The sequence below is a fragment of the Mus pahari genome, chromosome 13, assembly GCF_900095145.1.
Source record: "Mus pahari chromosome 13, PAHARI_EIJ_v1.1, whole genome shotgun sequence".
NCBI classification, from domain to species: Eukaryota; Metazoa; Chordata; class Mammalia; order Rodentia; family Muridae; genus Mus; species Mus pahari.
This window is the reverse complement of record NC_034602.1, coordinates 71140215-71163823: the sequence shown is the minus strand read 5'-3', so window position 1 is coordinate 71163823 and position 23609 is coordinate 71140215. Positions and strand designations below refer to the sequence as shown.

At 37.0% G+C, this 23609-nt stretch overlaps 1 protein-coding gene across 22 annotated transcripts in view; it reads right to left on the bottom strand.

Moving 5' to 3' along the window:
• Adgrl3 (adhesion G protein-coupled receptor L3) overlaps positions 1–23609 on the bottom strand; it is a 777100-nt gene that overhangs the window by 468201 nt on the left and 285290 nt on the right. For 21 of the 22 annotated variants that reach the window (XM_029545394.1, XM_029545383.1, XM_029545393.1 and 18 more), the window contains one exon: positions 6612–6815. The exons of the other annotated variant lie outside the window; for it this stretch is intronic. In XM_029545394.1, the coding sequence (XP_029401254.1) occupies positions 6612–6815 (204 nt within the window). The remainder of the gene's footprint in view (positions 1–6611; positions 6816–23609) is intronic. 22 annotated transcript variants of the gene reach the window in all.

Here is a 23609-nt window from a genome sequence, read left to right as displayed (position 1 = left end):
TAAAGCAAGACCTTCCAACCAAGGAAGATAATGTCTGACAAAGGTATGGGGTAAAGGGCTATGCTGGTATACCCAATTAATGAGATCCTCCTTTCTTTGTTCTTGGCTAATTATGGTATTGCCTGTCCCACTTCAAGAATACCCCCCCAAGCCACTGATGCAGGGTACACAAGTGACTGAAGAATATAGTTGTTAGGATGTGATCTAAGTTAAGAAAAATGCTGCTGCCTGACTCTTAAGTCTTTTCTCATTAGCAATCTGGCTTTTGAAGATTTCAAAGCATTTTGTATGCAGTCCCACTATGTTCTTCATTTATCTTAGGATCTACGACTTGCTCAATCAAGCTAGTGACTTTGTGGTATCCAAAGGAACTGGCTGAGTCCCCAAATTTCCCAAATCGTGGTTTTTACATGGAACCTAGCAAATGAACGTCTGCCTCTCTTCCTATGCTAGCTTTAATCATTGTAGCACCTCCCATGCAAAATTACGTGAGCTTGGCAAGCAAAGCTATGGACCAGCAACTCTCAAAGTATGGCCTTTGTGAGTGGAGATTTTATTTGAAACACTCTTAACCAACAAGAACATTAACCATTTCCTTAAGATAAAGCACCACTTTACACGGTCTTTGAGGGATAAGCTATTTTAATAATCAGTTTTAATTAGGCAAGAGATTAATCAAGGTTCATTTCTAAGGAATTCTCAAAAGACACGTGGAGATTACTTGTGGTTATTCTTCTGTTGAAGGGAGTGCTATCTTACATGCTAAATGAGAGCAAATATGAGCAGAAGGGTCTCCCGTTTCTCTCCAGAGTTTTACTAGAAACTCTGAACCAAAAATCAATCCACCAAACTAAAAAAACCAAAACCAAACAAAAAACAAAACCACCAACCAGATACTAAATATACCAAAGAGAAGATAGAAAAGTTCAAAACGTAGCCCTAATCGTGGCTTTCTTGTCTCCCTGCCAGGCATTACAGGGGAGTAAAGAAAGAACTGAATGAAATCATACCACATGTTCTCCTATTTCTGGATACCTTATCTTTCCTGGCCAAAACTGTGCTATTAAACAGTAATACTGCTTTTCTTAGATTTTTAATGAAAATGACTCTGGTTAGCAGTGCTATCATGGCTTATTAATGTTACCTTCTAGAGTTGTCGCCCTTATCTCAGTAAGATGGAGAGCTGCTCATATTTAACGGTTTAAACAAGAAGTCGTCTTTGACTTCCTTGTGTTTTCTCTGACTTGCTTACACAGTGAATCTCTAAATCTTATCAGCTGGGTCTCACTGTCACTATTTCAGGTCCCATGGGTGCCAAAAGAGCTCTCGGGGCTTCTTGGATGCTCTACACTGAACTACACCTTCATCCTCTTCCTCATATTTATGGACCTTGTCTCCTTGGACAAGGAGTCAGACAACCGATACAAATAACTCCTATTTCCTCTGAGTCATTATAGCTCTCCATCTTCTCTTGAAGGCGCTATTGCTTTTGTTTTACTTTGTTTCTATTTGTCTTTGTTATTAGTTTGCCACTCCTTGTTTAATTCTTCCAATACCCACACTTTTTTCCTTACTGCCATCTGAAAAAAATGCCAAATTCCTTATAATATAAAGTCCTGGGGTTTTTTGTTTGTTTGTTTGTTTTGTTTTTGTTTTTTTTTTTCTGCTCAGATCCTTGGTCATTCTCTCTGGATCATTTTTAGGATGATATTAGGAAGCTGTCATCTGGACTTGATGCTCCAACTACACTGAACTTCAACCTTGGTGTTTATATTAGTGTCTTCTGTTATCTCTGTGCTACACTTGCCTGTTGGAAGGCACTGTAGACACCATTTCCTATTCGGCAGCATAGTCTCTGACTCCGTAAGCCAAAGTAGGTTCCCCTACCCCACTGTGCTCCACACTCAGCACTTAATTGTTTGCCATGTCCAAAGAGGTATCTGGAACTTGAGTCAGCAGACAGGGAATCCTGGCTAGACTCCCAGGGGGAGTTGAATTAAGAGGCAAGAGGGCAAAAGGTAGTAGGAGGTACGTTGGTTCTACAGCTGAGAGGAAAAGAGTACCCTCGGAGGTGACAATATAAAAACGATGAGCAAAAGAAGCCTTTCTGAAGATAAGATTATTAGTTGTCAAATGCACATAAACACACACACACACACACACACACACACACACACATACACAAATTGGTTTAAATATCACTTTTGGGGGGAATCTTCCCATGCTTGGGTATAAACAGGAAAGGCCTGCCCCAAAGCATACACTCTTGTAAAAAAGACTGAAGACACATTGAGGCATCGAATTCAGGGATTTCTCTTTGTGTTGCTGACCCTTGATACAGTGATCATCATAAGCCCGCACTCCAAATATTGTATATGAAAACTAAAAAGTGCAAAAATTGAATGAAGTGGTATTAATTCTGTAGACAATAAAAGATTGACTTTCATGTACAATACTTCTAATAATTAAGTGAAGACTTATCTTTGTTTATAACTATACTGGAAGCATTGATACTTGTGAACATTTATATGAAAGAAAGAGGAAAAAATCCAGATATGATAGAGTTTTATGTGATTCTCCAAGAGGACTGAAATAATTTCTAAGCACAATTTTATAAAATCCAAAAACAAAGAACAAAACAAAACAACACCAAAAAAAAAATCATTTTTCTCCTGAGGGAGGAAAAGTAACCTTTAAAATATACACATACACATACTTTTTTTTTTTCTGGAAGAAAGCTTGAATTAACTTAGTACATAGTCTGTATGGCCTTGATGGGGTAGAGCTATGGAAAATCCTTAGTGACCTTCTTATGTATCTGCAAGAAGGCTACTATTAAAGCAACAACAACAACAACAGAGTGATTCAAAATGAGCCTACCACTTTCATTTTGCTAAATGAACCTAGTGTTAAACTGCCATCTAACTTCCTATTTCTAGGTTCACATATTACTTCAATTCCCAGATCTCATCAGACAAGTCTATTTGTGCAGTGGATGGTAGTTAACATAGAAACTCACAGCTAGTCAAAAGGCAAAGCATAAATGTCAGTAGAGTGCTCAACCACATATCGTGCATGTCTTACCATCCCTGAGACTCAGAGACGACCACTGAAGAGATGACAGAAAGGCTGGTGGAGCCAATGGTTAGAAACAGCCAGAGTAAAGTATTTCTTTAGGACTACTGTATTCATGGACTTACAGCACCTGTGGCTGCCCACAATAGTCAACAGTCTATCATTGAATAGGAAGGAGTTCATATGCCTCTACCATTAATGGAGGAGCTATGGAGATCTTATGTTTTTGTGGGAGTGGGGCAGAGTTTTCTCTGAGGGTATGGCTTTTGGTAGGTATACCAAGCCCAGTGGATAAATGCCCCACACCCAGGAGTTCATGGGCAACATAAGTTAAACTGGAAGAACTATTTCAAAAGGAGGAAATGAAGTTGGTGGGTAGAAAAGCAGAAGAAAGTATGTGAGGAGTTAGGGAAGGAGCGGGAGGAGAATGTTATCAAAATATATCGTCTGAATTTCCAAAGGAATTAATAAAAATAATTTAAAGCAGGTTAGGCTTCCTCTATCTTTTAGGGAATATTATGATATCTGGATTTTGTTTGGGATTGATTTAAAGCTATCTCTCCCACATGCGTGAGCACACACACACATACACACACACATACACACACATCACACACAAACACACACTTTTTACTATTCAGTGAATCCAGGTTTCTGTGAATCCAAACTCTCATTATCTCTTCATTTTTATAAATTCTAAAAAGCCAAATAAATTCAAGGACAAATGTCAAAATGTTATCACAAAAAGGGTAAAAAGGACATTATTGTTCTGTCAGCATGGCTGGGTTTGTTGTGTTTTTACTTATTTGTTTTGTTATTTACAGACTAAGACTGAGGTTACTTTTAAGACAGTATGAATTTTATTTTTAAGGCCCAGACTGATCACATCAACATTGGCCTTCATTACTTAAGATGTTTTCAGAGGGTCATATTTTTACAGCATCTTCGTCCTCTAAGAGCTTGTTGCCTTTCTTTAAGAAACATAAAGTGATAAAGAAGGAACATAAATTCCCTGCCATTTCCTTGTTTAAATTCTGCATGTCTTTTCAACTTAAAGAGTTCAACATCATACGCATCTCTTACTTCAATTTATTTTTTAATACCAGTCTAAGCACTCTAGCTCTGTGTATTCTCTCCACGCCGGGGAAGGATTATATCCCTGTAATATTTACTTATTCCTCTTTACTCTTCTTGTGGGAAACATTCTCAAATGACCTTCAGTCTTGCTGTCACACTGAAAAATTACTTTCACAGGACAGCAACTTTCCAAACGTATCTCAACCATAACAGATTTATATGGTTCTTTGAGCTGCCTTTGTGTCCCACAGCCTGTAGCCCCCATTAATGTGCTTCTGTCTGATCTAGAGAGTGCCTCCACTTTCACCATTGTTTAAAATAGAATACAATATAATTGTCTTATAAATAAAAGTTTCCATTTTAGAAGTGTGTGATTTAAAACCCACAACATTATGACATATATTCACAGGAATTAAAAGCTAATGGTATAGAAAAGTGTTATGAAAGAATTAAAAACATTAAAATTAGGGACAATCTAAGTATTAAAAATTCTTACTAAGAGTTATTACATAGGAAAAACATTTCCTATATTCTGAATTTTTTATTGGAAGGTAAAATTGCTTGTGTGTATATGTGTTGATTTAAATATTTGTAAAAATTAAACATTTCTGGATGTCTTCCTAATGACTTCTAGAAATTTCCAATGAATACTGGTTAACTGGCGTGGTCTAAATGATATTTATTTGATGTATTATTGTAAAATACTAATAAACAATGAAAATTACCACGAAACTTCCATAATCCCTGATGCACATTCTGTGACCTAACAGACATGTGCCTGATTCAGAGCTTGCCATATCTGAAAGGGTAAGAGAGAAACCGGGAGAATGTGTATGCCACCCTGCCTTTGGATATTTGCCACACACTGGAGACCTATCTACGTGGCTCTTGCTGCCTTCACCACTACTCCCACTCACACCTACCAAAGAAGAAATGATGGTTGGAAAGGGCAGATTGGAGCACACTGACAGAAAAGGGCCGCTGAGGACACAAAGCCATTGTGAGCACAGTGTTCTCCACATCCTTACCTCCAGTGCTCACTAGGACTGAAGAACTGAGTGCAACTTGCACTGGTCCCTTCAGCCAGTGAAAGGTTGGTTGTTTAGTATTCATCTATCTATCTATCTATCTATCTATCTATCTATCTATCTATCTATCTATCTATCTATCCATCTATTTATTTAATGTATGTGAATACCCTATTGCTGTCTTCAGACACACCCAAAGAGGCTATCGGATCTCATTATGGATGGCTGTGAGCCACCAGGTGGTTGGGGGAACTGAACTCAGGACCTCCGGGAGAGCAGTCAGTGCTCTTCACCACTGAGCCATCTCTCCAGCCCCCTAAAATGGATTATGATGTCCCTCTCTCAATTCCTGTATCGAAGCAAAGCTTTCAATTTTATGTTGCCACAATGGGTTTCTGACAAAAATCACAACGAATACAGTGATGTGCACGTCCCCCTTTGTATTTCTTACATTTTTTTTTCCCCTTCAAAACAAATTATAGGATAGACAGGGTAACTTGAAATTCATAGAATTCGGCAAAATATTCACCGGGGCTTCTTACATTATATCACACAAAGATATGAATGTTATGTTCCCCGGATGAAATTACAGGGATAACATTACCCTATGGAGTTTTCTGAGTGAAAAAAAAATTATGGTATACAGTATTGGGGGAAAAAAAGAGTATTTAATTTTGTGGAAACATTATATAATGTTCCTCAATGGAGTTTCAATAGTTGGACGCCACTCAATAGAGTTGCCAGCTGGGAAGCAAAGCCCCAAAGTACGTTCCAACATTTTCACGAGATTATTAGCTTTTCCGTGAGGCTTTAAGCTTTGACTATGCAGAATTTCTTACCAAGATACTTTAATCACGATCTTTTCAAAACCTCATTAGGTCCTATTGATGAAACGTTTTCCTCTCGATCAGAAATGTTCACGCTCACCTTTCCTAGTCTTCAAAATTTTGCAAGTTAGTTCAGTGTTTTTGCTACAAAGGTAATTTGAAGCCTCCAGCAGTATTGCGAAATAGTATTGCTAACTCAACCTCAATATGCCTTTCTTCCTTTGTTTTGGTTTTTCTTTTGTGGTAGGGTCTCCAGTAGCCCAGGCTGGCCTGAAAGTTCACTCCATAGCTTAGGCTTGCCTTGGACACTAACCCTTCAGTCTCCATCTCTACAGTGCTGGGATGACAGGTGCGTAGCAGTCTCCCAGGTTCCCATCATAACCATACATCTTAAACAAAATATTTCAAAAGTAATAGTGTGGCTATAAAGCCGAATTGGCATGCGTTACTAAAACAGCTGTTTAGGTCAGCCCTGTGGGAAACCCAGGCCATTGGCAATGTAGAATGTCATATGAGGGGAAATGTGGAGAGTTGCTTGGGACTGAACCTCCCATCAGCCCCTGCCCAGCCAACCCCAACCCTTTCCCCCTCCGGCCGGCCGCACCTTGGGCTGCAATCTGTGCTCCTGGGGCACCTGGTCCACGGACTCCTCTGGCAGCTCCGCGTGGCCCCTGTCCTCGATGAGCCGTTGAGCGCTCTGCCGCTGGCTGCTGAAGGAGATGTCTGGGAGGGAGAGCGCCTCCTGGGTTGCGCTCAGCGTGTCGCAGTGGAGCAGCGAGGGCTGGATGTCTCTCATTGTGCTTGCCACCTGCGGGGACCGGGACCGCAGGGCGCACCATCAGACCCCTGCTTATTCAGGCCTCATCCCCAAGGCTGGCCTCTACTGCAGACTCAGGCTTAGGACCAGCCACCCCAAGCCCCACTCAGACAAAACTAGGGCTGCGCAATGAATTCTTCTGCCCTGTTGATTACAAACACTATCTTTATTACAAAAAGAAAAACAAAACAAAACAAAAAACTTCTCAGCCCATTCCTCACGTGATCAGAAAATTAAGCATAATTACAGAAACTGAATAAGCTAGTAACTTACAAAATACAAATGTCCTCTATATTTTAATAGTCTCACAACTATTTGGGATACAAAATATGGGCACTAACTACCCAAGTGTGAAGTTAGGAATGAGCTACCAACCTCAGTTTTTACTTAAAAAATCTTGACAACAGAAGGGGGATTTTGTTGTTTTTACTGTTTTATCTTGTTTTGTTCTGGTGCAGAGGTAAATGTCTGTTTTGTGTTTATTTATATGTTTTCTGGTCGTTATACTAACATTTCTGAAAGGTACTGTATTAGGAGCTGTGACAGACATTAATGTGAAAAGATACACACACATCTTTGCCACTTATATACACAGTGATTTATACTGACAAATGTTGCATATTACATAAATGAATAAATATGGAAGACCAGGACAACAATGATAAAAAAATTATACACATATGATACTTTTTAAAAATCGACACAACAATCATATATTATGTGCTATGAAAAAACAGAGCTACCTAAGTACATGATTTCATTATTGTGAATTGATAAGAGGAAAAATTCTCTGCACTAACTGTAATTACTTTTCACTTAATAAGAAACATAATGAAATCTGTCAATAGAAAGCAAGTGATTTACAGAGCAAAACACTCTACTCCATACATACATTTTTAACCAATACAGGATCATCTTTAAAGACATATTGTTATTCTGTATGGCTGACATTAAACAGTGAGGAAAAAAAACTGAGAAAATCGACGAAGAAAAAGCACTTTGTGGTAATCATCTAAAACAAGGTTATACAGTAGTATTCTAATAACTTGTTATGTGTTACTTGCAAATTAAGAATCTAGTCCTATAACTACAACACATAAAATGATACAACCTTTACAGGAAAAAAGTAGTATTAAATATTCAGAAAGTCCACCTGATAGAAAATTCTAAATTTTATGCCTATAGCACTGATATAAAATAATGATTTACATTTAAACCAGCATAATATACCATTATTAAAATATATACCAAGATAGTTGACATAGCATCCTGATCAGCTACACAAATGGAAAGTGTCAAAACGCATGTTTCAATTTCTTTAAGAACCTATGAAAATAAAAATCTCTGCATAATTGCTTCCTGGCATGTTTCACTGCATTGGCATGTTTTCTAAATTTGACTTCACAAGCCCTCCCTTCTCTCTACCCCCAGTGATAATGAAACCAACTCTGGATATTTTTGTGGAATTGTCTACAAGTACATGTTTCCGAACGTCTTTACAACCACTCTGTGTCAAGACACTAGTGAAATGGTGCTCTATAAAGTATGTTGTTATGCTACAAGCTTCTGTTACAAATGACGGTGAAAGATTTTGTTCTTTGCCAAGTTAACATACAAGCCCATTTGAAATGATGGCATGTGCGCTTGTTGGATTTTATTCATTCGTCAGTATTGGAGTTCTCATCACAGGTTGGCTCCTCCTTGATGTTCACATATAGGAGAGTGTGGTGCACAAAGCAGATAGCAAGGGTACACAGATGAACCGCTCACCGAGTTAGGGTCATTGAGGCATACACACCGAGAAGAAAAAAAAAAATGCCATATAGGTATGGCCAGTCTTCAGAAAATATAAATGCAGTAAACTAGAAAGACTGTGTTTGAAGCTTTAAGAAAAATATTTATAGGGGTAAAACTCAAGTGGAGATTTTAAAAATAAAGTCTGAGCTTACAATAACAACAATAGCATCATACCAACACATGACAAAAGTAATACAAATCAGAAGTAAAAAAAGAACTTGGGGGCTATGTCAGAGGTCTGCTGTGTGGAACTGCCTTGAACTGTTCAGGAGGTAGTTCAGCTGCCTCAGGATTGGTAGAAGTCAAGGAAAATGGTTCCGGATGCTAGAGAGTGAGCAAGAGCCAGCTGCAGAGCTCTGCATACCATGGTCATATGTAAAGTTTCTGTCTAGGATAAATTATTGGGAGGAAAGAAAATGACATGACAGGGAAAGATGAAAACAAACAAAAGCCAAGGATTTCCTCTGAAGTAGAGATCAAATATTCACCCAAAACCAAACCAAGCGAAGTCAAACGCAACCCAAATAAAACAAACCCCTATTCTACAGCAAACAGCGAAGGAGAACTCTCTGTTAATTGCATGTGCTAAAATGCACGTGCGATAGAATCAGAGTCTTGTGACAAATCCGATTGTGTTCGGGCCTACATGAGCATCCTCTCTCTATGAACTACAAAAAAATATAATAGTCCAGAGCTAAGCAGGAAGCAATCAGGGTTCACAAAGAGCACGTGTGCCTGAAGAAGAGCATGATTTCAAGGACAGAGTCTGAAGAAAAAAAGAGTAACAGGAAGTTAAAATGATGTGAGTCTTAAGTTGGAGGAAATGGGACTCTGGTGTGCTTGACACAGTATGAGTAGTTCACACTTAATTAAATTCACCACTCTTCAGAGTCATCTTAGAGTGGCCGCAATAGCCCAAGTTTTAACTTTCATCTTTAAAAAAATTTGCACATACTATGCTTAAGGTATTGTAGAACTTTGAAGAATATACATGCTTCAGGTATACATGCAGTTTGTGTTCCTTGGAACTACTCCACATTAGTCATCAAAATAGCAAGCACAGTTAAAGGTCTGGTAAAACTCTGGAATCTTACATGTAGACAAATTCCTTAACTCACATGCTAGTAATAACCCTTGCTAAAACCCCACCAGCATGACAGCAATGGGTAGAAGCTGTAATTAGATGCTTATGCTGTCCCTGGGGCACATTCGCATTTGAAGAAGAGATTCTTCCTGACAAGTTAAGGTGATACCTATACTGGACTCATTACCCACTTATATCCCACTTCTAAGTTCTATACATAGCTGTAAAAAAAAAAAAATCTAGTTGACCTTTGAAGCAAGGTGCTCTTTGAATACTTGGAGACATGCTTCACACTTGGTGTCTTTTTAAAAAAATTTTTTTCTTCTCTGGATTTTAAAAGAGAACAGGTACTGTTGTTCAAAGTCTTGATGAAAAATGCTAACAAGTAGCATGAACAAGTTTGGTTCTTAGGAACCTTCTCTTGTAGCATCTGCCCTTCTACATATGCATTTGAGACTACAGTTTCTGACACTTCTATATGACATTCCAATATGGCAACCAGATAATATTGCTTCTAGAAGAGGCAGTAAGGAAAAGTGCAGCATGCTTTTTTTTTTTTTTTGTAACCTTCACAGAAACATGAATTTCATTCTAATTATTAAAGCATGACATATCTGATAAGGAGTCATTGGTTAAAAATGGTGTGTCTGCGGTTTTCAAGTTTGAATTTCTTAAGTCATGAATATTATTTAGTATTCATCATAAGCCTCTGATTTCTTGCTTTTTCTCTGAGAGTTATCATTTCTTAGGTAGATGCTTTCACCCCTCAAGAATTTCCCTTCTGCCTTCCTAGTAGATCATCTCCAGACACTTGGACAGAGGAGATATGAAAATTATTAGTGTGTAGCATAGTGGACTGGTGAGATTTTTCATGCCATTTCTGTGTTCAGTCTGTCAATCGAAGGATGCCTTTCTAAGACAGTTTCATGGTGCTGTTTGCATGTAGACAGGAACCAGAAAAATTACAGAAAATTAAAAATATTAAAGAAATAAAATGCTTTTGAAGAGTGTGTTGGCATTTTTATATTATACGGACAATTTATAATTGAAATAAGCACTAGAGTAAACTGTGGTGTACAATTCTGTAATGCTAGCAATTGAGAGGAGGAATCATGAAGGCTGTGAATTCATAACCAGCTCAGAGTACATGGAAACGGTCATTTCCAAAATAATAAAGAAGAGGAGAATGAAAAAGGAAGAAAGGATGGATAGTGGGAATGATGGACAGAAAATATGAACACTCATTGTAATACATGCTCATGAATCAGCATAGACTTGTAAAATACATGCAAGTGCACATGGAGCACTTATATGTATATATATATATACAAATGGATATATGGATGTAGCAACAATAGTGGGAAAATATGGTGTGAGTATGAAAGAGAAGAAGAAAGCGTGTCTGGGAGGTTATGCCGTGAGGAAAGGAGAGGAGGAAATGATAAAATTAAATTATGATTTCAAATACTTTTGATCAATATAAAAATATTTAATCAAATCAAATATTTGAAGAAATGTTCATTTTTTTTCCCTGAAAAAGTGTGATCATTTCTGCTTTCTTTTCTTCTCAGTATAGCCAATTATTTAGTTGCTCCTTCTAAACAAATTTAGATCATCACTGTGAGTTTGCAGCCAGACTCAAACAGTAGACTGTGCAGCAATGGTTATGATGCTTCAGAGTTCGAAGGCAGTAAGGAACGAGAGACTACCAGGGCTCAAGGTGAATCAGCTTTCCCAAACTAAGGGTACCTTATGCAAATCATTCGATTCTAGGCTTTTAGGCTGTACTTTGCAGTGTCATTTTTTTAGTTATTGAAGTATGAGCCATATAGAATTTACACGGTATGCTAATAAAGCTAACATGGCAACCTGTATGCTCTTAGTCCTTCATCACAGCCTCCTGGAAGCACCATATATGAAATCTCTACCCCTCTAACCCTTTCCTCAAACTTGGCTTATGGGAACTCTCCCTACACTTCAAGCTTCTAGGTGCATACGGGTTTCTAGTTTCAGTTTCCCCACAAATCCTCCAGGTGTTCACTACATATCTGAAAGCATGATCAAAAGTCCTCATATTTTCTCCTGCTTTCTTACAAAAGTTCCTTCCACCATGTATTAATTTGATCCTTAAAAGTTCAAGGAAAAAAAAACAACCAAAAAAAAAAAAAAAATCCCTGCTTTCTCCCCCAACTAAACTGGGTTTCTGATTATAAATTCTACTATTTCCATCACGTGCTGGCTCAACCTCAGAACACTGTTTTCATTGTTTCGATTCTAGTTGAGCTCAAAGGTCTACAGAATGAAGCAAGGAAGTATGAACATGGCATAAAAGTGCCTCAGAAAGAAGGCTGTAAGAAACTATTGTGAGATCTTGGCTTAAATTTCCCCTCAGTTGATCGTGTGACATTGCATCTGTAGAGTGATGAGTTTGAGATATATATATATATATATATATATATATATATATATATATATATATATATATATATATTTGCTTTACAATTGCACAAAATAGTGGTATTTTTAGCATTTAGTGACTTGATAAGAATATTCACTAAACTAGGGAAATCGCTTACTGAATATTATAAAGTATACATTGAAGAAGCAATGGTTTCTTGATTCTGAATTTTCCTTTCTCTTCCCCCCCCCCCAGGGGATTTCATTTAATTTCTTTTTGGGAAAACAAAGGATTAGTTAGTTAGTTTGTTTGTTTTGTCTTCTCTTGTAAACCTGAAAGATACTTGTTCCTGCAGCACCATAGTATATCACCCATATGAAAGGCTAACATTTCCTCATACCCTTCCAAAGGTGTATGTAATTGCTGCATCATTTCTCTATAGGCCTCACAGTAATATCTACAAGTAGTCACAAAAGCTCCAACTTAGCCACCTGACTACTGATGCCCCGAGTGGAAATCACTTTGGACATGGACAAATCTGTTTAAATTCTATATTCTTAAAGAGAACAGTTCAGTGATGATGACATGCCCTCCGTTGTAAGATGAAGTAACTTTTAGAGTAATCTGGAGTGAGTATAGGACCTTCTAACTCACTGGATTCTCTCTCAAGATGGAATCATTCCATACATTATAGATATACTCTGTGTTGGGAAACGAAATATTTGTCTTTCAGACTCATTTCCTGACACTTCTCAACAACCTAGATTTTTTTATGGGGAAATGAAACAAAATAAGTTGCAAAAGCTGTGTCCGACAGGACGGTAGTGGCAGGGCCATACGCTTCTCTGTAGATGAAGCTAAAGGCCACATTAATTTGTGGTGCTGGAAGCTAACTTTTAGAAACTATTTTTAAAATTCGCTTTTGATTATTATATTGTAATGCAAGAAGGTATGTAAATAGGAGAGAGTTTGACTTCTTATATTGACTGTCTAAACTGTAATGCTACAAAACAAACTTCAAACTCCTGTGAAGAGGCGTAAGTAGGCAAATTCTGTTAATAATTTTCATTTATACATTTGGCTTTTCCCCAAAACACAGATTTATTTTCATTCAAATTAAATGAAAAATGCTTATTACGTATCTTACTCATTAAAGGAATGGCATCTAACTGTAAATGTTTCTTTTTCAACTAAAAACACCTGCTCTTTGCAAACAAAACACAAACAGATTGTAATTTGTGGTTTAAAAAAAAAAAAAACCCTCAAGCTTTGGAATGTTTTTTTCCTCTAGAATCCCAACTCCTTTCATCTACTACCTACTTCAGGAATATTAATTTTTAATGCTATGGAAGCTGTGTGTTCAGAATGCTATTAAAAAAAAAAAAAAACCCAACCATTTCTCTAACATTCTGGGCAACTGTGGTATGGGGTGCTCTTCTCAATCTTACCCCCATTTAGCCTTGGGGTGTGGGCAGAATGAGCAGAAATGATGTGCAAATTTACAGTCACAGACTTGTTAGTCACTTCTGCCTCTCTTTTTATTAAGTTGATCTAGGCTGGCATCTCAGAAGAGGTGAGAAAAATACACTTAATTGTCACTGTCCCTCTTAGTTTTTTTCATCAGGGTAGCAAGAGAATATGGTCACCTGCATCTCACTCACCCCCATTGTCATCACAAACACAAAAGGAGTGCCTAAATGTCAGTTAACAACAGCACACATATGCTAACAAGCTCAAATGTCACACTGATTGCTTAAATCATGTTGGGGGGCACATTTGAGATTCCAAGTACCAGCTCTTGTGGAGGATCTAAAGGGCCTCTTTCAAGCTATTGTATAAGGTTCCTGGAGGGAGAGTTGCATATCAGCTTCGAATTTTACCTACACTATAAAAGTATTTGCCCTTAAGTTTTTCATGGTTTAACCAACTTCAAGAAGTAGGAAAAAAGGGGTGCAAAAGAGATGACTGTTGAAGAGCTCCATTGTTGACTTTTAAGGGGAGCTCCAGCAAAGAGTACTCTTGATCTAATTCGGGTAATATTTATAACTACTATTTCTGTGGTGCCTCTAACAGCTCGGAGAGAATTGGCAATGTGTGAAAGCAGACTGCATGTTCTTTTTATAAGTACGAGAGTTGGGTTGTTTTTTTTTTCCCCCACCTACATGATTTAATCGTATCTGGATCATTTTTCCTCCTGTCATCTGTTATTCTCTGATGCAACAACAAAATCAATCTGTTTTAAAGTCATCTAAGTCCAAGAGAAAAAGAATGAAACACTGCGGAATACCATTGTAATGTTTTCATATTGTTTTCTTTTTATTTGACTGATTCAATGATCTCTCTAATTTAGTTGATTGAATTTGGTCCTATTAACTTCATATATGGCTAATGATATCAGAATGAGACTATAGCTGCCACTTGCTGTTCAATGTCCTCAAAATAAGAAGAAGAGTGAAGACAGGAACTTTTATTGGGCCTACAGTCTAATTAAAAGCCATAGCTTTGTAATCTGAATAGCTTTTCCACACTCTTTAGGATTGTTCCAAATGCTGATCTAAGCTTAAGATGTTCATTAGTAACTCATTAAAGACTTAGCTACAGTCCAGTGGGTGAGTCTTGAATATGAGGGGTTGAATGTGTGTGCAAACGTGTAGACACATAATTAAGAGAAATAGTCACATTCCGGGATTAGGAATATACAATGTGGTCTTTGAAAAATGCTGTTGAAAGCAAGCGACCTCAGGATGGTGGTGTATTTTAAATTTTGCTTACTTTCCAAGTCATTTGTTTTTCCGTTTAATTCCTAAAGGTATTTTATAATGAGCTCATTCTCTCAGGATTAAATGCATAAGGTTGTGTGTCAGGCCATTTCTATACATCATTTTATTTAGTCTTCAGACTCTAACAGTGTTGTCCTAATTAACCCCTTAACAAATAACAGCACTGTGATTCAAGCTGTTTCAGAAAATATATCTTAAATACAATGGAACCTGAACCAGAGTTTAAAGCTCAAAGCTTCAGATACCATTCAACAGAACGCTGTGCATTGTAACGTGAAACCAGCTTAGGTTAGCCAATATAAAAGCTTTATTCTGTGTCTGGCAAAAGAAGAAACTTAAAGGAACATGAAGATAAACATTCAGTGTTATTCAGCATTTTCCTAGGAAAGAGGAATTGGAATGTAGGTAACAATCAATGTACTATCTCACAGAAGAATCCTTAGAATAAAACTTCAATAACTGACGATTTAAATTTTGTCATCACAAGAGTATCCTTAAATGATGAGTCCTCTTATGAATCAACCACATAAGTAAAATTGGAGGAAGAAAATATGAAGAATTCAAACTGCATTAAAATTGTTATGACTCAATTGGTTCTATCTAAGCAAAAACTCAGTATAGTCAGGCTAAAGAACACATTAAACTTGTGTGTTCCATAGTAGAAATACTATGTGTTCTCTTTTTAAAATCATGTCTTTAAACACTTATAACTTAGTGCTAGAGAAAAACCAACTTATAGTTAAGAAATCAATAATTATTTTTGCAACCAGCATATGAGAAGCAGTTGCATATCATAACTGGTGGCTTCCTCAGATGCGTTCACTAAGAACTGTGCAGGACCTACAGACAGGAAAACCCATATGAACCCTGAAAACATAGACCTGCTACTCTCCTTTGTTAAGGAGTTCTGTGGTCCTTCAAAATGCTAGACAGAAGTATCAGATGGCTCAGTATTTCCATTCCTACATAGATGCCAGAGAGAAATGAAAAGACACCCAAATAAAGCATGCTACCCGAATGCTCAGGAAGCATGCTAGCAAGCAGCGAAAGAAGGGAAAGAATTTACATCCCCACCAGCTGACATGTACACTGTAGTGTATGCCTACAGTAGAGTATTATTATGAAATAAATTAGTTAAGTAATTATACATGTTAAATATGAGTAACTTGGAAGGGGCCAAGGGGGAAAAGCAATCACAAAGGACATGAATTATCATGAGCAATTTATATGAAGAGCCTGGGAAAGATTAACCCATTGGGAGAGAAAATAGATATTCTGACTTCCAAGAGTCAAAAGTTAAGAGGCACAGGGATGACTTTATCGAGCAAGGTCTTCTTTTTGAAGTACTTACGATAACAACACAAAAATCAGCTGTGATAACTGAGGCATCATTTAAATATGCATATTGAACTTTAAGTTAGTTCTATAGTATATAAAATATACTCAATAAAAACATACACCATCGTGTTATGTGTTTTTGAAGGGGATTTTGATATTAACTATGTTCGAATTTTAAAAAGTCCATTCTTTTTCATGAACTGATGTCTTACTCCTTTACCATGAAAGCACTCACCATGAAAGCTCTTAGTACTCAAGATACAATTCGCAAACCGCAAGAAACTCAAGAAGAAGGAAGACTAAAGTGTGGATACTTAGCTCCTTCTTAGAAGGGAGAACAAAATACCCATGGAAGGAGTTACAGAGACAAAGTGCAGAGCAGAGACTGAAGGAAGGAGACTGCCCCACCTGAGGATCCATCCCATATACAACCACCAAACCCAGACACTATTGTGGATGCCAACAAGTGCTTGTTGATAGAAGCCTGACATAGCTGTCTCCTGAGAGGCTCTGCCAGTGCCTGACAAATACAGAAGTGGATGCTCTCAGCCAACCATTGGACTGAGCACAGGGTACCCAATGAAGGAGCTAGAGAAAGGACCCAAGAAGCTGAAAGTGTTTGCAGCTCCATAGGAGGAACAACAATATGAACTAACCAGTACCCCCCAGAGCTCCCTGGGACTAAACCACCAACCAAAGAAAACACATGGTGGGACCCATGGCTCTAGCTGCATATGTAGCAGAAGAGGATGGCCTAGTCGGTTGTCAATGGGAGGAGAGGCCCTTGGTCCTGTGAATGCTCTATGCCCCAGTATAGGGGAATGCCAGGGTCCGAAAGCAGGAGTGGGTGGGCTGGAGAAGAGGGGGCAGGGAGTGGGGATAGGGGGTTTTTGGAGGGAAACCAGGAGAGGGGATAACATTTGAAATATAAATAAGAAAATAACTAAAAAAAAAAAATTAAAAAATTATAACTATGACTCTGAGACTGAAAATTTCTTTCATAGAAATGGGAGTAGAAGTTAAGACCCACTAACTCTAAGGAAATCCATTCAGACTGGCCATCAGATCCTTCCTTACAAGACTTCTCCACCCTGCCAGAGGACTGTTTCAACAAGCACTTCCACAACACTGCTTTGGAATTGTTGTGCCACCAAATGGGGTCTTTCCATAATCGCGAGTAGTTTTTACCCTCAAGACGCTCCAGAAAATTCTTGGAGTGCTTAAAAGGAAGAAAATGCTGAGTCAGAAGACAGGATACTGTTGTGGGCATGGAGACCTGAGCGGATTCTCACAAGCCAAGTGGCAACGATTATGCTGATCTGTATTTTTATCTTAGCTCTAAGCAGGTGGGACCCTGAGGTGTCACCTCAGCCTACCTGGCAAGCCCCTTGCCAGTTAGAGGCCCTATGTAAAAATGGAATAATTACAACAAGCAAATACACTAGAGCAGAGGCAGCCACTCACACATGAAGACACCAACCAACATGTGAGAACATTCTTTAAAAGCTGTTATTAGTTAGGGGTGCAGTACCTCCACAGCCTGATTCAACCAACACGTTTGTTTTATTTTTTGTGTTTGTTTTAATGAAAATAAAATGAGATGACTCAAAGATACATTATTTTAGGAAATTTATATTAAATAACTAAGAAAAGCCTTGTCCCTGTAGTTCTCAATTTGAACCTCATTTGATCAGTCTGTTCTTAGGTATGTGATTTTCTAGGTGCCTATTCATAACTTTATGAGTCAAAGTTAATCGGTAGCTCAGTTTTATGGGTCTGAGGTTTACAACTTATAAACCTGCTGACTCTGAAGATTCTATTTTAACTACTTCACAGTTTGCCTATAAAGCTACTTTGTATACAGTCTATACTTTATCTAAGACTTTATATGAAATTAAGCTTACATAAGCTATTATATAAGTAAATTGATTGGAAATATTTAGTGATTTTGACACTCTCAAGTTTTTCTTCACCATGTCTCCAAAAGACTTCCAAAAGACTTCAAGAATATTCTTCAGTTGTATTAGTGAATTTTACTACTATCCTGAAAGTTCTTCAACAACAGGGTTTTTTTCTGTATACATGTGCACATGTGTGCATGTGTGTATATGTTTTATAAAAATAGTAAGGGCGCCCATTAATTCTGAGTAATACTTACTATGCTCCTCCTCCTCCTCCTCCTCCTCATCATCATCATCATCATCATCATCACCATCACTGTCACTTATTTTGCTATATGGTCTCATGGGGACTGGGTGGCCTCAAGTTTACTACATAGCTGTGGGTTACCTTGAACTTCTGATCTACTTTTGGACTGCCGAGATTACAGGCATGTTCTACCAACTCCATGTATTATGTGATCTCAGCACTGAGCTCAGGGCCTTACGCATACTAGGAAGCACTCTACTCTCTAAGCTACACCCTAGCGCCAAGTGTAGTACAGTGACGACTTTCTGAATACTTAATTATACTGCAGAAAATAATATTGTAATGGTGACTATATATTTTTTGTATTCCTTACGTTTTATCGTTATTATAACAGGCCAAATTTGTGAACCATTTTACTCGAATTGTAGTGACCAGAGCAAAACTGTAGTTTTCATGTATTACAGTTTTTCTAAGGCATTCATTAGCCCATAAAGTGGCAACCATTTAAGTTTTCAAATGATATCTAATATAAGGTATATACACTACTATGCATCTTTATAATGCTAATTATAACAGTAACATAGCTATGTTCTTCATTACTAAGCCATAAGATGTGACTTGAAAAGCCGTAGTGTCTTTAGTTCATAGAATAACTTTAATTTTTGAAATAAGACCAAATGTGTAAGATTTAATGTTAATTTAAAATGAGCAATAGAAACCGAATATTCTATTTAAATATATTTTCACCCATACATGACTACATCAAAACCCCTAAGACCACTTATCGCTCTGTCTATGGATAGGATTTTGTATTCATTCCCACCCCCAAACCTCAAAATGCCAAACAAGTAAATAACATGACTATGGTCTTACATGTTACTGATCATATTCAACTGAAACTTGAAGGCATTCATAGTCACACAAAATATATATAGATGAAGCAGAAAGCTAATCAAAAGTCGTAATTCCTGTTTTTGTGTGAAGACCTTTGATTACTCTGAAAGTGCAGCTAACGCATTTCTCATAGGGATTCTCACCTAGACTAGCTTACCTGACAAAACACTTCATATTTTCAATAGGTTTTCTTTGACAGAAAATATAAACAAACGAACAAAAACCCCACCCTACTATTTCCAGCACTTTAACAATTTTTCAGGAAAAAAACAGAATAAGTAAAATAAAAATGCAATTAAAAGTGAAATATAAAGTTTAACATTGATTTATCAGTTAAAAGACCTGGAAAAAAAATAGAACAAATTCCTTCTTCTTTGGAATGCTGGCTCCTTGTGAATGATTACACATTTATACAAATGGTCTCTCCTTCCAAACCAGAGCACGGCTGCTATTAAATATCAACTATTTGATTGGCTGTTGAGAGGTAGTTTGCCAATCAGATATGTATGCAATACATAATATGGCTGCTTACATAAGATTTCAAATGTGAGCAGCATTCTAATACTGTAGAATAAAAAAGAATAGCAGCCTAAAGAAGAGGGAAGCAATGACTATTATATATTGAAATATTTTATAATTTAATCAACATTAAGTACACTATTGCAGTTACTTTCCACCCACAGCCTAAGAGATATTAAAATAAGATACATTTCAATCCCACAAAGTTGTCATAATATCTAAAATTTGAATATAAAAGAGTTCTATTTTGCTCTTATTCTGTACATATTTCTTATAGATTATCACTACAGAAAAAAAAAAACACATAAAACATAGTCTCAGGTACAAATGCAAATATGAAGTCTTTTCAATTGTAAAGCTCCACATAAGAAGTTTTTTTGTTTTGTTTTTTTTTTAAAAAACTGCTTTAAACAAAATATGGTGTTAGGATCATACCAACATTTAACATTCTGGTATAATAGAAAGTATAGTGACTTACGATGTATATATTTTGAAATACTTTTTAAAATGGCGAATATGGATTGTATTGGATGCATTTTCCTTGCCCTCACATACCAATATCATGACTACATTTTGTGGACAATGGACTTGACTCTAAAGGACTTTTGCTACCCTCACAAACCACCTGTGCTGACAAGACAAATATTTCAAGGACGATTAACTTCCAAGAAAAGCAAAGAGAAGTAGAGTTCAGAAGTCAACCTGATGCCTTCACAAAATAAGACATATCTTCATAGAAGAAAGGTAAGGCAAGATACATAGTAAAATGTAATTTGGACTTGTCAAATTTATACTATTATAATCTAAAATGTACTGTAATTTAAAATCTGTAAATTAATAGAAGCACTGTAATATTAAGTAGCATACACCTATAAACTATTTTTATGTAAATAAAATATATAGAATATAAGTAATATATACACTGTTTAGCACTTTTTGTTCTTATTAAGCACTGTTCATTATAAGTAACTTAGGTGTAAAGTAACACATTAGCCTATAAAATCCATAAGTATATAACTAGAGATTTTATGTTAAACAACAATAAATAGACATTCAGGAGAAAAACATGCATAAGGTACATCTAAAGTTTTTAAATCTTTTTCTCTCTTTGAAGATGCTATAAAATCCAATTTCCCATTCATCATGCTATGCTGATTGATCCCATTTTTCATCTTCTCGGTGGTGAGTCAGTATAATTATAAGGAAAGTCTGAATAAATTGGCAAGTAGCTAAAATATCTTAGCACCACGGTCCCCTTTTGAAACCTCAAACCATTGGCACTTGAAAGTAGTTACAGACCAGGACAGAATAGCCTACTTTAAGGTCTGCCATTAGACTCTGATGTGCTATAACTGTCAATCAGAAGGAGTCCCAGGAGCTAGGGGTAGTACTGCAATCCTGTAATCTATGTTACTGGAAAACCTGTGAGAAAGGAATTGCAAATTCCTGTGCAATGCATACTCTGCCTAAAAGCACATCGTGAAGTGGCGGGAGCTGGCGTGGACTTCATTGACTTCATGAAAAATAAGGCATAGGAAACTGATGGAAGGGTTATGACATGACTATTTCTATGCCTATTCAGATCAATAAAGACCTAGATATGTAATGAGTCTGCTCAATGCCCTGGTTCATTCTCACTCTGAAAAAGCCCCAGCCACACACATTACTGCTAGTTTTGATTCTCCAACTTTCCTTTCTCTGGACTACATCTATAAAATGATACAAAATAGACTTATTTTGATGCAACCCTTGAAAAGCTAAGAACTTTACATCACTTTTCAACTTCTTTCAGTCTTGCTCTAGGGCAGATATATGTCTGATGGCTCTTGAAGAAGGGGACAATCATGGAAAACAGAAAAGGAGAAATACAGAGGTGCATGGAAACACAGACTGTGGACAGATAACATATAACCAGCGACACTTACTATTTATACCTGCATATATACAAAAATGTATAATGTGTATGCACTGATTATTTTTGTCTTCTGATGAAAATATTGGTCAGACAACGTGGAACAATGGGAAGATTATTCAACTAAGATCAAGATTATAAGGATAGTCTTTTATCTTAGTTCCTAATTTTAATCTAAATTTAGATCAAACAAGAGTGACCTATTGACAATTATTTGTCACTATTTCAAGAAGTGATATATGTATCACTACATATTGGTAATATTTTTATCTGGATAATAACAATAATATAATAGTATTTTGTGTGTTTTTAAATATTTTAGAATTTCAAATAAACCTTGAATCCCATGGTTCAAGTCAATACGTTTTCTGTTTGTAGTTTGACTGTTTTCCCACAACTCAGGTTAACGGCAAGGATAGTTTTGCACATGGCTTGCTTACTGCTTAGGAGTTTAGATTGACTTCCAGGTAAATATGGCACAGAAAAATGGTGGAAGTTTTATTAAATGTCTACCATTACACTGGGAGATCTACATTTATTATTTATGTGTTGCTAAATATAGTCCTGCAAGAAATTTCATCTTCTAGACGAAAACTAGGCTTACAGGTTTTTAAGGTTCTCTAAGGCTCCTGAATGGCAGACATAACACCCGTACCTCTCTATCTTTGTATCTTTAGTATTAAGCACAGTCTTTATGTAATAGTTGATGTTAACAAGTTTCTGAAAAGGGTACCAGAGCTAGTAATTGGCAGAGCTGATTTTTTTTCAACATTTATTTCTGACTTTAGAAAACTAATCAGTCTGCTCTCAGAATATAGACAGGCAGGTGATTGAAATGTCTGCCTCACTTGCTCTCAGATTTCCAAGACAGTGCGTGCTATGAGGAGTTCCTTGATTGCAATTGGGTTCAGCTGACAGTGAGTCCTGTGCCAATGAAGAAGATCCTTATTCAGAATGCCCTTGTTGTTGATAATCCTAGTAGAGGAACTTTGCCATTCAGCACTTCCATATGTATTTCATAACAAATGACGATGATAGTAACAGGTTATGGTAACAAAGCCATGGAAGTGTTGTGAGAAAGACCTTGAACCAAATAATCTTACGTTTGCAGTTATGGAAGCAGTAGGCAATACATCTGATTATTTGCTCTGAAGAAGGGACTTCTAACCAAGTTACTATTCAGAAAAGTGTATTCCGTTTTTCTAAAGGGCAACTTCACTGGACCTCAGAAGATAAAGAGGAGGTACCACAAATGAATGTGTTTTGAGAAGAAAAACAGATTTTATTAAGTAACATACATTTTAGTTCTACCATTGGATGGTTCAAATTATTCAGTATTTCATTGAGCCTGGATTGGCAGGAACACTAACAATTTCTGTTCTGTTATATCTGAGCTCTAATCACTGGTTTATTTCTCCATTTATGAGCAATCTGGATATCAAAACTGGTCATTAAAGCCCTTTATTTCCTGCAAAGTTAGAAAGGGCATCACATAAGCTAAAGCTAAAAGGATAAAACTAGAAAAGATAAACTTATCCTTGGAAAACCTCAATATTACTTGGGCTGCTATGGATAAACAACATTAAGGTGATTTAGGTAGTCTAGATATAAAACAAGATAAATTTTGTTCTTAGTACAAACATAAAGTGAGGATACTAACAATTTTTAAAAGTGTTTATTGCTGAGTTTCTGATATCCTTTCTCTGTCTTTGTCTGCCTGTCTCTTCTCTCACTGTCGGTAACTGTCTCTGTCTCTCTCTCAATCCATCACTGTCTCTCCATCTCTATGTTTCTCTGTCTCTCTGTGTCTGTCTCTGCTGTCTGTCTATCTGTCTGTCTGTGTCTCTCTGTGTCTCTGTCTCTGTCTCTGTCTCTGTCTGTCTGTCTGTCTCTCTCTCTCTCTCTCTCTCTCTCT